This window comes from Coenobita brevimanus, chromosome 21 (genome assembly GCF_032717465.1).
Source record: "Coenobita brevimanus isolate Jiangsu-jjx chromosome 21, ASM3271746v2, whole genome shotgun sequence".
NCBI lineage: Eukaryota > Metazoa > Arthropoda > Malacostraca > Decapoda > Coenobitidae > Coenobita > Coenobita brevimanus.
The window spans coordinates 2,527,040-2,543,793 of NC_136974.1; the positions used below are offsets into that span (position 1 = coordinate 2,527,040).

Genomic DNA, 16,754 nt, shown 5'->3' on the forward strand with positions numbered 1-16,754 from the left:
CTTCCTAAAGCCTCCCTGTTCTTCTCCAACTAATTCCTCTGTTCTTTCTCTAACTCTGTCAATAAGTATCCTATCATACACTTTTCCTATTATACCTAAGAAGACAGATGCCCCTATGATTACCACACACTTCTTTTTCCCCTTTTCCTATGTACAAGGGAATAATTATACCTGACTTCCAATCCTACGGGACTCTACCTTCCTCCCAGTCCAATCTGCACATTCGCCACATCCATTCTACTACTATCTCTCCTCCATACTTCAGCATTTCACCACACACTCCATCATTTCCTGGGGCTTTCCCCAATTTAACTTTCTTCATTGCTTCCACAACTTCTATCCTACTGATTTCTTCCTGTCTTCTCACCTCCCTCCTTCTCCCAGCCATTACCCAGCCACTTATACTCGCATTACTTTCATCCTCTATGTTCAACAATTCCTTAAAGTGTTCTCTCCATCTGCTCACTTTTTCTCCCTTCTCCACTAGTAATCTACCATTTTTATCTTTCACTCCCCTGTTAACTTCACTTCCACCCTGTCTTACTCTTTTCACCTCTTTCCAGAATATTTTCTTACAGTCCCTCCACTTTACACTCAAGTTCCTTCCAAATTTCTCATCTGCTCTCTTCTTACTCTCTCTTACTAATCTTTTCACCTCTCTCTTTCTTTCTACATATAACTCTCTCTTCCGCCTCTCAACTTCTTCCACGCCCCTATTTCTCATCCATTCATTGTATGCTTTCTTCTTTTGTGCCATAGCCTGTCTCACCTCTTCACTCCACCACGCTGTTCCTTGCACACCCCTCCGTCTTCTCTTCATCCCACACACCACATCACATGCCGCACATATTTCTTCTGTAAATATCCTGCCCACACCTTCCACGTCCCCCATCTGCTCCAATTCATATTTCTCCAATCGTTCCTCCACTTCTCTCTTATATTCTGCCCTTTTCTCATCCTCTTGTAACCTTTCCACTGTCCTTACAAATACTCCTTCTTCCCGTCCTTCCCTTCTTCTATTTCTCCATCCTAACTGGACCTTGATTCTGGCCACCACCAAGTAGTAGTCAGAAAGTCCACTCCCCCAACCTCTATAGGCTCTTGCATCCATTACACATTTTCGCATCCTTTCATCCACACACACATAATCAATCACTGCCTTCCTTTCATTCAGTTCACCACCCATCCATGTTATAAAAGGGAAAACTTGAGTTTACAAGTGGGGCGCCTAGTACCAATTAGCATAAATCCCAAAGGTTTTGTGCTTTCGTTATTGAACAATTCAGTTATCATGCACTAGGCGCGTTACCAATTATGTGCGATAACCAAGGGTTCACTGTATGATTATGGAAGAGTGAATTTTGATGCTTTGAGAAGACATTTTAGGAACCTTGACTGGGGCCAAAAATATTTATGAAAAGTTTGAAATCTTTATGAATTCTTACAAGGATGGGTCAACAAGCCGCTCCCTGAATTCTCACCAAGGATGGAAAAGAAGAAAGTGTGGTTTAATGACAAGTGTAGAAAGGCACTTCAGGCAAGAAACAAAGCATGGAACATGGTTCGAAGGCAGTACAACGCAAGAGATTGGTATGAGTGCTGTATAAAAAAGTAAAGAATGATCACATAAATACAAAGAGAGGAAGAAATTACAGTAATTACAAAAAGGACATTGTAATGAAATGTGAAAAAGATATTAAAGTGTTCTATTGATCTGTTAATGGTAAAATGTAAATAAGGGGCAATATATATATAGGTTAAGAGTTTGAGTGGTAACATATGAGTTGGAAGAAGAGATATGTGAGTTAATTAATGACAAACTGCAGTTGGTCCCTGTTACAGAGGAAGAGTATTTGGGACCCAAAATGGAATCAAGAGTTCCACAAAGCCAGAGGTAGTAGTTCACAGAAGTGACGTACTGTACTGAAATTGATGGAAGAATTGGATGTACTGCCAATGCATTGGAAAAGAGCAAATATGGTTCCATTATACAATGGAGACAGAGAAGACCCTCTGAAATATAGGCCTGTGTCGCTTATTACAGTTATTTATATAATCTGAAAAAAGTTAGAAAAAGATGGACACAGTTTCAGGAATGGAAACAGTTAATAACAACAAAACAATTTGGCTTCTGAGAAGGATCAATAATTTGCTAAGTTTCTACAGTAGAGTTGTGGATATTACACTGTGCAAGACAGAAAGACGGGGTTAGGCAGATTTTGTCTACCTGGATCTGAAGAAAGCACTTGACAGAGCACCACAAAAAAAAAGGCTACTGTGGAAGCTTAAAACTGCCGGAGGAGGGATGAGAAACTCTTAAAATGGATGGAAAACTACAGTATTTGTTGGAAAGATACCATGTCATACTGTTTTGTATTTTTTATAAAGGCTCCAACATGCCTTGGGCACCTAATGGTGGCCCTCCATGCTGCTTGACCTCTGGCAACCTCCCAATTCCTTTTATTTTTTAATGTAAGGGAGAAGGAACCAAAGGATAGAAGCCTGCAAGTTTGTTCCTTCCAAGAAAAAATAAAAACAAGATAACAGAGAGCCAAATTCAAGATCCATTCATCTTGGGATGACTGGACACACTGCACTTGAAAGACTGGAGTACGCCATAGGAATCACAGACATAAGAAGACAGTTCCAGAGTTGACCTGTTACATACACGAAGGACTGCGAGTAATGGTTAACGCTTATATTAAATAGCTGGACAGAAAAGGGATGAGAGTTTGCTGAAAGACAGATGCTCAATGCCCAATGTAGTGGCAGAGGGATGCAAGCAGACAGTTCAGAGGAGCAGTGACCATTGAAACAGCGACAAAAAAAGAGATCCCAAGTCTTGTTCAGTCTGCCTCTTGCAACCCTACCCCCGACATTCACATTTCTCACTTTCTGCACCCAACTGTCATCCCCCATCCTCTTGACATGCCTAGTCCAATGGTGGATGGAAAGCTGATGACAGGGAGAGCTGGAGCTACTGTTTCATCAGCCCACATGACCAGGTTCTAACCATACCCCTTTGCTGAACTTTATCAGTTTCATTAGTACAGAGAGTGGGCAAGCATGCTCTCCAATACAAGTTTCTCTAACTGTCAACACCAAACTACATGCACATTACACACTACACTTCCTATTCAAAATTTAAATTAAAAATGGCATCCCAACGCCAAGTCTCTGAGTTCCTGGGTGCGGGGGGACCATCTAAGCCCCCACCATCCACACCTCTCCTGGTGAAAATCTAACAAGATGCCAAGAACTACTGTCTGTCTCACTTCTACTTCCTTTCTGCAGCATTTGCAGTTTTTCCTGTAACTTTCTCTCTGTTGAACACCACCTCTCCTCCTCTAAACCTCACCTTCACTTCCTCAGTGAGACTCAGCTGTCTAGGGTGAATGACGGCAAACCTCTCTCTGTATCTTCCTACCTTCTCTATACTCATTTCAAAGCCAAAGTGGCTGTTGTGTATATGTATGCAACAACATATCTTGCTCTCATGTTCCTAAACTTGAACCTTCTGAATTCTCTACAATCTGGTTATGGCCATCCTGTCATTCTCTGACTAAATACATCCGTGCTGTTTACTTATCCCCTATTTCTACAGACTCTGACTATCTTACTTCTAAGATGGAACACATCCTATTAATTTCTCCTTTCTCTGAAATCTCCACTCTTGGTGATTTCATTGTTCACCACCACTTTTGGCTCTCTTCTCCATTCACTGATCCACCTGGTGAACAAGCCTACATCTTTTCCGTCATTAATGACCCAAAGCAGCTTGTACAACACCCTACCCGTATCCCTGACCGCCTTGGAGAGAGTTCGAACATACTTGGCCTCTTCCTTACAACTACCTGTACTGTAATCGTTCTGCTTACGCTGTTAATCTTTTCTCTCCATTAGGCTCCTCCAATCACAACCTTATTGCTTTAACCTGTCCTATCGCCCCAGTAAGGCATGTGGACCCTCCCATGAAGTGGTGGCTGTGGCACAAGAGCTGCTGACTGGTAGGCCCTAAGGAAGTACTTCTTTGACTGAAGTGAAATAACACATAACTACTGAACCAGCTTAAGTGACATGAACACTAATAACAGACTTATTTTTGGTGGTAACCTGCAAATGATGTGAAGTGAATCGAAATGAAGTTGAAACAGCAACTAGTTCAGGCGAGATGGAAATTTGTTTTTTGACGCTGCTGGGTAAATGACCCCTAGCTAACAGTGTATCCCCATTCAACTCTAAGTTATAACTGACCTAATATCTGATAAATTTATATGCAATAGCTTTTTTCCAACTCATCCTCATCATAAAATGAGGGAGTTTTGTAATAATCAGTCCCTTACAAAAAAGGTGACCTCTAGGGATATTACCTCTCACACCCTTTGTATCATCAACTCTTCAACCTACACACACACACACACACACACACACACACACACACACACACACACACACACACACAAATACAGTACCTTCAATTGTGTTGTTGCCATCTACCCCTGCTGTCCTGGGGATATGGAGCTCAATTTTCTTGTCATCAGGGAGGTCCTTGAGAGTAAGTCCCTGCAGCTTTGAAGTCAACAGTTCAAGGCTCAGTATCTTTGTTCCTGGTGACAGTTTCTCTGCACCAGGGAGGTAGCTCTGGGAGATTGAATGGAAGAGTTAGGACTCTGATGTGGTATAGATTACAGTTAAGAGCAAAAGGTGATATCTAACTGTAACTTTTAGGTATAGTTTGAGTCAGAGGAGTAGACTGTAGCACCAGTCGAGCAGGGCAGTACTCCCGAGGTGGATGGAAAGCTGATGACAGGGAGTGCTGGAGCTCCCGTTTCATCAGCCCTCAGGACTAGTTCCTGACCATCCACCTTTGCTGAACTTTTTCAGTGTCTCAGTTACACAGAGAGTAGGCCAGCATGCTCTCCAGTACAAATTTCTCTAACTATCTTCACCAAACTACATGCACAGTACACACTACACTTCGTATTCAAAAGTTACCCAAAATGGCGTCGTTTTACCAAGCCTCGGAGTCCCCAGGGGGGAGGGACCATAAATGCCCCCACGATCTGCCCCTCTCCCGGTGACGACTCAAGATGCCTGGAACCACTGTCTGACTCTCTTCTTCTTCATTTCTGCAACATTCGCGGCCTTTCCTCTAACTTTCGCTCTGTTGAGCACCACCTCTCCCCCTCTAAACCTCACCTTCTTTTTCTAACGGAGACTCAGCTGTCTGAGGCAACTGACAGCAAACCCTTTTCTGTATCCTCCTACTTTCTCTATACTCATTTCAAAGCCAAAGGTGGCTGTTGTGTATATATACGCAACGACTTATCTTGCTCTCGTGTTCCTGAACTTGATTCTTCTGAATTCTCCACACTCTGGCTTCGGCTTTCCTGTCATTCTCTGACTAAATATATCTGTGCTGTTTACTTATCCCCTAATTCTACTGACTATCAAAAATTCTTCGACTATCTTACTTCTACGATGGAACACATTCTATCCATTTCTCCTTTCTCTGAAATCTCCATTCTTGGAGATTTCAATGTTCACCACCACCTTTGGCTCTCCTCTCCTTTCACGGATCCACCTGGTGAACAAGCCTACATCTTTTCTATCCTTAATGACCTAGAGCAGCTTGTACAGCACCCTACCCGTATCCCTGACCGCCTTGGAGAGAGCTCCAACATACTGGACCTCTTCCTCACAACTAATCCTTCTGCTTACTCTGTTAATCTTTTCTCTCCGTTGGGCTCCTCCGATCACAACCTTATTACCTTAACCTGTCCTATCACTCCGGTACGGCCTGTGGACCCTCCAGGGAAACGTCGTCTGTGGCATTTTGGAGCCGCAGACTGGGAGGCCCTCAGGCAGTACTTCTTTGATTTTCCCTGGAATGATTATTGCTTCCATGGCCGTGAGCCATCTGAGTGTGCCTTGCGCATTACGGAGGTTATTCTCTCGGGCATGGAAGCATACATTCCTTTCTCATATCCTTTGACTAATGCAAGAAAGCCTTGGTTTAATCACGCTTGTTCTAATGCTGTCCGCAACAAGGAGAGGGCCTACAAAAGGTACCGGAGCCAACCCTCCCCTGAATCACATCATCTTTACGTTTCTGCCCAAAATCGTGCTAAGTCTGTTCTTCGCTCTACTAAAAATAATTTCATCCATACTGAATGCTCTCAACTCTCCAACTCGAATTCTTCCCGCTCCTTCTGGCATCTTGCCAAAAATCTTTCTAACAACTTTACCTCATCATCCTTCCCTCCTCTTTTCTACTCTGATGGTTCTGTAGCTATTTCTTCTACTGATAAAGCAGATCTCTTCGCACAGACTTTCTCCTCCAATTCTACCTTAGACGATTCCGGTGCTGTTCCTCCATCACTTCCCCCCTCTGACTTCCTCATGGCTGACATTAAAATTTCTTCAGTTGATGTATTTTCTGCCATCACTGGCCTCAGTACTAACAAGGCATATGGGCCTGGTGGGGTCCCTCCTGTTGTTCTCAAGAACTGTGCTTCTGTGCTTACACCCTGCCTAGGCAAACTCTTTCGTCTTTGTCTGTCAACTTGTACCTTTCCTTCTTGCTGGAAGTTTGCTCTCATTCAGCCAGTCTCAAAGAAGGGTGACCACTCCCAACCCTCCAACTATCGTTCAATTGCTTTAACGTCCTGTATTTCAAAAGTTTTTGAGTCAATTCTTAATAGAAAAATTTTGAGGCATCTTTCCTATCACAACCTTCTTTCCGATCGTCAGTATGGGTTCCGTCAGGGACGCTCCACTGGCGATCTTCTCACCTACCTTTCAGACTCCTGGTCATCCTCCTTTCGGGACTTTGGCGAAAGCTTTGCCATTGCACTTGACATCTCAAAGGCTTTCAATCGAGTCTGGCATAAATCTTTAATTTCCAAACTGCCCTCCTACGGTTTCTATCCTTCTATCTGTGCCTTCATCGCTAGCTTCCTTTCTGGTCGTTCTATAGCCGCTGTTATAGACGGCCATCGTTCTTCTCCTAGATCTATCAACAGTGGTGTTCCTCAGGGCTCTGTCCTATCACCAACTCTCTTCCTTTTATTCATCAATGATCTTCTAAGCTGTACATCTAACCCTATCCACTCTTACACTGATGACTCCACCCTTCACCTTTCCATTCGGTTCCCGCAACGCCCATCTCAACAGTTACTTCAACAAACAAGGGATGAGGCTATGGCACACCTAATGTCTGACTTGGCTCGTATCTCTGACTGGGGTAAAAATAATATGGTTGTCTTTAATGCATCTAAGACTCAGTTCTTACACCTTTCAACCCGACAAAATCTTCCACAGGTATACCCACTAATGTTTAATAATATTCAGCTTAATCCTACATCATCCTTGAACATGCTTGGGGTTTCATTTACTCGGGACTTATCTTGGAAAGATCATATTACATCTCTTGTAAAATCTGCTTCCAAGAGATTGGGTGTGCTAAGCTGACTCGCGCTCTTTCTTTACCCCCTGCGCAATTGTTGACTCTATACAGGGGTTATATCCGCACCTGTGTGGAGTACAACTCTCATGTGTTGGGAGGCACCCATCATACAGCTCTTCTCAATAGGGTGGAGTCAAAGGCTTTTCGTCTCATTAACTCTCCTCCTCTTACTGACTCCCTTCAACCTCTGTCTCTTCGCCGCACTGTTGCATCTTTATCTCTTTTCTATCGCTACTTTAATGGTCACTGCTCCTCTGAACTGTCTGCTTGCATTCCTCCACCCCTACGACGGGCGCGTAGCACCCGTCTGGCAGCAGACTCTCATCCTTTTTCTGTCCAACTCTCTAATGCAAGAATTAACCGTTACTCCCAGTCTTTCATTTATGCAACAGGTCAACTCTGGAACTGTCTCCCTCTGTCTGTATTTCCTGTTGCCTATGATCTCCAGTCTTTCAAACGCAGTGTGTCCAGGCATCTCAAAATGATCGGATCTTGAATTTGGCTCTATATTGTATTTTGTTTTTCTATTGGAGGGAACTGTTACTGCGGGCTCATGGCCTTTGGTTCCTTCTTCCTCGCATAAAAAAAAAAAAAAAAAATAAGGTAAAAACTTTTTTATATGGATTCTGGATGAAAGTTTAAGACTAAGATGACATTACCCTAAGGTTCAGTTTCTGAGACTTACCTTGCAGATTTGTAAGCTGACTAAATTCAGGATTGAAGCAGGTATTGATTTGTGGATACTGTGTATGTTTAAGGATAATAATCAGGTAAAACAAAGATGAGGTACTGGGTTCTGAGGTAGCTTTAGGGAATTGGCAGATTTTACTATGAGGAGTACAGTGTAATCTCTGTTTCTTTATGTACAAGATATTTCATCACTATCATCATCATCATCATATCTTTCATTCCTACCGATCCATGGAAGTAGAAGAAGAAGAAGAGGAAACTATCAAAAAATTCCCAGTAAATGGGTCATATATCTAGTCACTCACCATTCAACAGTCTGACATTCTTGGTTTCACCTCACATACCAAACAGTTATCCACAAAAAAAAATGTGCATCACACTGCCTCAGGACGGAGACCATTATGCTGATCGTTAGGATAAAAAAAACTGTTCCAGTCCTAGTCATGTGCATTTCCATACAAACTTCATCCATCAGTTTTCATACTTTAATAATTTTTTGGCTTCCTTATATTTTGCTCCCAACTCTGGAATCCCAACAAAGGATAGCCTCCAGACTACTTTGCCCTTATATACTGTACCTCTCCCACTCTCAAAGAAAGTCTTCGCTCTTTTCTTTCTCTCTCACCAAAATGCTGCTCCATTCTCTTCTTCCACATGACACAATACCTACTGTACCAATAACACTGAATCTCAGTTTCAAAGACTTTCTCTGGTATCTATGTGCATTCTCTGAATATACTCATACCACTTCAATTACTGTACTTTTCTTTTTATCTGTTTAGGAATTCCACAACTCACTTCTATCACTATTTCATTCATTTCAAAATACTGTACTCATAACTTTTCTTTTATTCACACTATTCATTCTACTTATACTTCCAACTGTCCCTACAAAGGTCATATCCACTGCTTGTTTGTCACTACCCACATTTCACACCCTCATAAGTGTGGGCAGTAGCAGTTTTCCACACAAGGTTTTTTTGTCACTACTGACCACCCTACATTTCAAAAAATAGTACAGAAGGGTCATGTTATCCATGTCATACTCGTTCATTACCCCGATCTGACAATCAAGAACTTGCAAACCCTTAACAAATAAACCTATGGGAAAAAGCCACCTGGTTCTGGGATCCATGAATAGATACAACTTTTGACACCTTTTCCTATTTAACCAATGACAAAGTTACACAGGCATTTAGTAGACAATATTACACAGAATTACATATTGTACTGTAATATGTACTACATAAAGAGGTAAAGACTTTACTTGAGCAGAGGTGAGTGCTAGGTTTAGGGTGGTGAGGAGAGTGGATGCTTATGAGGCTTACTGAGCATCACTTAACTTTGTTTCCTCCTGGAAGCCTTAAAGACAGTGAAGAGCACTATAGACACAACTATGATTCCAATGTCATCCACATTTGCTGTTCCTGTGCAACTTGCTAGAGTCTGAGCCTTACTTAAGCTTGTTTCCTCCTGGAAGCCTTCAGAGTCAGTGAAAGGCACTACACACTCATCCTAGATTCCAATATCATCCACATTTGCCACTCCTGTGCAACAGGTTGGGGTCTAGCAGCAAAATATTGAGATATGGACATGTTATCTCTGTTGCACTTGTTTGTTGTAAACATTATGGTAACACCTCTAAATATGTCTGAGGCATTGCTGACAACTGATACAAAAATGAGAAAAATAATTAAAAAAAAATAAAATTACTCACAAAAGCTACAGCATCCCATTCTGATCCAATGGCTCCCATAATTGAATCCATGGTGCAGTTCACTACAGGGCACAAGGAATCAGGAAGGATCATCTTACTGCCAGAGGTGCCTATTTCTAACGAACTCAGGTCCTTTCGCCTTGTTCTGTCAGAGTGAAAAAGCATTAGGAGTGGGGGTAGGTTATAACAAGGCAAATATATATGGTGAATTTTAGAATAAAATTCTCTGTTTTCAAGCCTCAGGAATGTAGCATCTTGGTAGTTGTCATGTGTACCAAGCTTCCCTTGAGGTCTTGGGTGACATGATTCACTCAGCAGAGAAAGGACAAATAATAAATCATTATTGGCTTACAGGCACTAACTGGCATGAAACACCTCTGGTTATTACTTGACAGCTTTTAGGCATGGGCACTGTCTTGCACTACCTGAAGCTCAATGTGCACAACAGTGCTAAAGAGCATCCACAATAGATATCCTTCAGGTGATACTAGGAGTTTTACACTAACTACAAGCTGATGATGATTCATCACTGTCTGTTGTTTGTTGAACAGATCATGCCACTCAATGCCAGGAGGGTAGCTCAGCTCAAGACACAGCAACAAGTGTGCTGCATTATGATGGGACTTATAAATGATGTAAGTTGAGTATTGCATACCTGTCTACATGGACATATAACCTATTATACTGAAACAGTGGTGAGCATAAGTCATCTGAGTTGTGGTACCTTTGAAGTCAATATTAATGCTCTTTACTGATTCTAGTCTACACTGATCCTACTATTCAGTGAATATATATAGGGAGTGACTATTATCACCACACAGTGATATTAAAGGTGACGTTATTATCATAGCGCGGTGTTATTACAGGTGACGTTATTATCACAGCGCGGTGATATTGCAGGTAACGTTATTATCACGGTGTACGGACATTGGCTAAGTGTTCTGAGGGTAGTGAAGGGGGATTGGGAGGGAGGGATATCAGGAGCTTTGTTTATCACTGGTAGTAGTTAGAGGCCAGTGAAGGGGGAGTAGGGAGGGAGGTGGTGAGAGGGTAAGGAGGGGAAGTATTGAGGGAGGGATTTCAGGAGCTTTGTTTATCACTCAGACAAGTAGTTACAACATTAGGGTAGTGAAGGGGGATTAGGAAGGGAGGTGCGGGGACATGTTTTGTAAACAGTCGCCTCCACTCCCACCACCGCAGTATAGTCTGGCGTTCGACTCGATAGTATCAGTGACCTGCTGACCTCAGCCAAGGCAACATGGAGGAAGACAATTACGCAGAAGATCCAGATTATCCTTCTCCTACCAGGCAAGACAACATGGAGGAAGACACTTATGCAGAAGTTCCAGATTATCCTTCTCCTACCAACCATGACCCAAACGACATGGAGTTACACACGTCAGCAGAACCACAGGAATATCCAGCTAGTTCATCTGCTGACTACGGGCAAGACGACATACAGGCAGACACATGTACCGGTACAGACACAACATCTGTCTTCAGGGATATTTTCTCCACTGACATGTTTAACTCTTTTGTAGAATTTGACTACTTTTTCAAGAAATATTAGAATCACACAGGGTCCGTGTTGCGAGTGAAGTCTTCTAGCTCCGTTATCAGTGAAAATAAGCGTCGTCAGCAGCAAATCCCTGTCGAACTGAAGTACGGCTCTGTTTCATTCGTGTGTGTACACTACAGCAGTCCGAAACGGAAAGGACTTGGTATAAGACAAAAACAGCGATATCTTCCATGTGGCTGTAATGTGTTGGTGGCACTAACAGCAAGAAAAAACAAGCTGGTTATCACAAAGACGTATCTGCAGCATAATCATGAGGTCAGTGTAGCTTTACAGCCCTTCTATAGCCAGAAACGCAGACTGACAAGTTCGGAGATGGGAGACGCAGAGGATGTAGTGAAACTTAACCCAGACAACAAGCAATTAAAATCCTTCCTCCAGGGTAAATACCATAAAGCAGTAACCATGCAAGATGTACGAAATTTGAAGCGGAAAGTGCAAAGTGAGGATGGAATGTCAGACATCAGTAAGTTGACAGAAATAGTGGGTGAAATTGTGGATGCAGGAAAAGGAAAGGTAGATATATCAGTGGATGAAAGTAGGGCCATCCAAATGATTGCATTTGCTACTAATGAGATGATAAGCATGTACTGTAAATATCCAGAAATAATTTTCATGGATGGAACTTACAAAATTAACAGATATAATTATCCGCTCTACATGATTCTTGTCCAAGACAACCTAGGTCGTGGCAGGGCTGTCTTTTACGTATTTGTAAGGAGTGAAACAGCAGACATAATGCGGGAGGTAATGTCACCATTTTGTAGGATGATGGAGAATGTAAACCAGACCAAGACAGTTATGACTGACAAGGACCAGAACGAAATTCAAGCAGTCCGTGCCTTACTTCCGAAAGCAGACTTGTTACTTTGCAAATTTCATGTCCTGAAATATTTCAAGAAAAAGGTGTCTGAACTTGTGCTTCCTGTCACTAAAAAGAACGAAATTTTTGGTACTCTGAAACAACTTGTCTATGCCCATAATGAAAATTCCTTTTGGTTTACCTTGTCTGTGTTACAACAGCAAGATTCCAGTATGTTTCAATATATATGTACAAACTGGATAAACTGTAAAGATATGTGGGCCACATACCTACGGTCTGCTAAGTTAACATTTGGAAATGACACTAACAACCACATTGAAGCAGAAAACGGTAAACTAAAGCACTTCCTAACATCAACTACATCGATGTCTGAGTGCATACGTAAAATTATGCTTCATAATTCCATCTTAAATGATGAGCGAGCCTACAAGCAGTTTTTGCAGGCATGTACATCCGTTGAATATGGAGTTCATGATGTTCTATTGAACAAATTATACAGTCAGTTCACGGAACATGCAGTTCAACTCATGATGAAACACCATAAGTTATCCAAGCCCTCAGATTCTTTATCGATCACATTAGATTCGCCTGGCCTCTTTGTTGTGAAAATAGGGTCTACTGACCAAAAAGTAATGAGAAAGGGTGAATCTGGTGCTGAACTCAGCTGCTCATGCACTTTTTATAGTCAACATTTCTTGCCATGTAATCACATTATTGTTGTTGTAAGACAAGAGAATATTGATGTTTCAACAATCAGCATGCAGTCCCGATGGCGGAAGGGGAATACACTGATTCCTGCAGTGGCTTTAGAACCCAAGACCTCCATCATGCACATTACATGACCCCAGTGTCCAATGACCCCTGCCCAAAAATTTCGAGAGAGTCAAGAGACAATGCAGCGCCTCACAGCAGTGCTAACTAATAGTGGAACTGAAGTGTACAAAGCACGACTTGATATGCTGAAACGTATTCTTACTTGCTGGGAACAGGGTAATGATTACCAGAATGCTGCTAGTCCACAGATGTCAAGCACATCAGCTTCACCGACGTTACACACATCAGCTTCACCGACGTCACACACACCAGCTTCATCATTGTCACACACATCAGCTTCACCGACGTCACACACACCAGCTTCATCGACGTCACACACACCAGCTTCATCGTTGTCACACACACCAGCTTCACCGACATCACACACACCAGCTTCACCGACGTCACACACACCAGCTTCATCGACGTCACACACACCAGCTTCATCGTTGTCACACACACCAGCTTCACCGACGTCACACACACCAGCTTCATCGACGTCACACACACCAGCTTCACCAATCACAACAGCAGATTCACAACGACTACAGTTAATGAATGCTCATCTTCCTACGGTAAAAATGAGGGGTCATCCTAAAGAGTCAAAGGTATTAGGACGATTTAATCATTCTAAAGTTGCTAAAGCTGGAGTCAAACGGAAAACAAGTAAGCAGTCCACAAAAGGAAGCAAGAAAGCGATAATTAGTAGTGATTCAAATGATGCGTAATGTTCTGTATACCACTGCCACTAAGACTGTTTAAAACTAGTACTGTTTAAATCTTACTGTGGCCTAATATTCAGTATGGAATATGGAATAAATGTATTTTCATAAAATACTTTTTGATTTTAATATGTAATAAATGTATTTTTATTAAATACCTTTTGATTTTAATATGGAATAACTGTATTTTTATTAAATACCTTTTAACATCCTATGATGGCAATTGATAAGTAACCATAAATTATTTCAGATTCTCGGTTAAAATACCGAAAAACATATGATCACCGACCGGTGATAATAAAGCCATTGTTTTTTTCACTGTGCAGTGACTATAATGGGATCAGTAATATCACTGTACGGTGATAATACACACAGCCATATATATATACAGTAAAAGCTCAATTAACCGGCATCCGATGCATCGGCATATCCGTACAACTGGAATACAAATTCGATCCAGCATGGGGTCGACACTATTCCGGATACCAGTCTTTTTGTGTGTATTGTAGTGTACACTCACGATCACTAATTTCTGCTCAGGGGGGTTCCCTTCGTACCCCCATAAACCCAGGGAAGACGGGAGGGGGGGACGAAATGAGCTCCACCCGCCTCTACCCCAGCTCCCAACCCTCCCCCATACCCCTACCCCTCCCAGCCCCCACTGGTCATTCTTAACTGGCAGTTACATCTCAAGTTAACCTCATACTTTACACTCATAGTCATATTACTAATACACAAATATAAAACACCAGGATATGTCTATCTATCTACCTATTTATTGCCAGATGCCTCAATCCCGTTTGGGGTGGCCACAAACAAATCGCCTCCACGTCGTCCTGTCCCCCGCCATTTCACTGCCCTGCTCCCAACTCACACCCCTCTCTCTCATATACCTCTCCACCCCATCCCTACATCTCATCCTCGGCCTCCCCCTCCCTCTTCCCCCCTCCATCTCATTCACATACACTCTCTTGGTCAGTCTTTCACCCTCCATCCACTCCACATGGCCAAACCACCTCAGTGTGTATGTTAAAAGTATATAATATGACTATGAACATGCTGCAGCAAGAAATTAATGCATTATAACATTGACAATAAAATGAAAACGTCAACAACCACCATCCCCGGCCTCATGCATTGAGTGTTTGCATGCATCTGTGTCTGTGCCTGTGTGTGTGTGTGTGTGTGTGTGTGTGTGTGTGTGTGTGTGTGTGTGTGTGTGTGTGTGTGTGTGTGTGTGTGTGTGTGTGTGTGCAAAGCAGTGCACCCAACACAGGAAGCCTGAGGTGGCCATTGTTAATGTTTTTGTTTTACTGTCAACATCATAATGCATTAATTTCTTGCTGCAACATGTTGACAGTTATATTCTTTTAACATATCCTAATGTTCTTTGTTTGTATCAGTAGTGGGACCAAGAGTGTTAAGCATGAAATCAGCTTGAGATGTAACTGCTAGTTAAGAATGACGGGTGGGGTGGGGGGTTGGGTAGGGGTATGGGGGATGGTCGGGAGCTGGGGTAGTGGCAGGTGGAGCTCATTTCGTCCCCTCCTGCCCTCTTCCCTGGGTATTTTGAGGTAGGAAGGGGGCACCCCTGGGCAAATATTAGTGAGTGTGAGTGTACCTGTACAATATCTAATATTGAATAATGTACTTTAAGAAATAAAGTCCCAAGTTTGGTACTGTTTCATTTGTTTGACCTCCCAGAAAATTTCTAAGAGTAACAATCGATTATCCAGAAAATTCCAAATCTTGAATGGAAGAGTCCCCATGCATTTCGGTTAATCAAGCTTTTACTGTATTAACAAAACTCTCAAAGCACAGCAAAACACTTGTCCCACGGGACTTGATGACATATGATGAGGAGGAGCCAGAGGTAATCTATGGTCCTGGTCCATGTGATACTGCTACATTTGGTCTTTCCTGTAAATATCTTGTTTTGTTTTTTTCTGCTCCCTAATGCTGTTATTGCACACTTCCAACAGTTTAGACTTTGTAGCATTTAAGCTGGACAGGATTTTGGGTACCTCTGGCACGGTGGTGTATGCCTCGATGATGGGGTTTCGGGACAATTCGTCGTCGCAACAATAACAAGACAATTCGCCGTCATTAATGAAGACAGCTATGGGTAAAGCTAGAATATAATTCAAAGGCGACTACAGCGAGAAGGGAACAAGTTAATTATTGACTAAAGGTGCAACTAATAAAAAATATCCAAAGCCTATGGTATTGAACATAGACTTTGATGGATCTCCCTGAAACATAGTTATTAAAGTATTGATTAATTAATAATAAGTATATTTATACAATGACGGGGAATTATCCAGGGTGTGAATTGCCCTGACGGGGAATTGTCCATGTTCTGACAGTGAAATGTCTGACAGTGAACTGACTTGATGGCAAACTGTCTCGGAACCGATGGTGGTTACCAGCTCTGTTACAGTGGACAGGCAGTGGGATAATTTCTGCATGCTCATCTTGCCCTCGGTTGGCTGCTCTGGGCTTTCAATCTCTTCCTCACTATTCATCTCTTTCTCTGTCATTTCTATTGCAGCTTTCTCCTCATCATAATTTGCCAAAGAAATGAGCACTGGTATGGGTGGGTGGCGTTTTCTCGGCCAGGGAGCAACATCGAAGTGTGGAATTTTCGTCCAACTTTGGGGAAAACAGTATCTTTTTGTCGTGTTGAAGCTTTAATCGTCAAAGTGCGAAACGTCGAAGTATGAGGAAAGACTGTATATATATGGTATAAATATATATATATATATACATATATATACATACATACATAAATATATATATATATATATATATATATATATATATATATAAAGATATATATATATATATACATATATATACAGTAATCACTCCAATATCCGGATCAATAGAGCCATCGGTAGGTTCGGATATTGGTTTTGTCCGGATATTGGGCCCCAGCTTATGGA

The 16,754-nt window shown here is 42.1% G+C and overlaps 1 protein-coding gene across 1 annotated transcript in view; it reads right to left on the reverse strand.

Annotated features, from left to right (window-relative positions):
- The window catches only part of LOC145392059 (uncharacterized), a 286,089-nt gene that overhangs the window by 121,212 nt on the left and 148,123 nt on the right, over nt 1–16,754 (reverse strand). Inside the window, exons 35-36 of the mRNA XM_080266515.1 lie at nt 9,876–10,020; nt 4,473–4,641 (exon numbers count right to left, since the gene is read on the reverse strand). Coding sequence (XP_080122641.1) covers nt 4,473–4,641; nt 9,876–10,020 — 314 coding nt within the window. The remainder of the gene's footprint in view (nt 1–4,472; nt 4,642–9,875; nt 10,021–16,754) is intronic.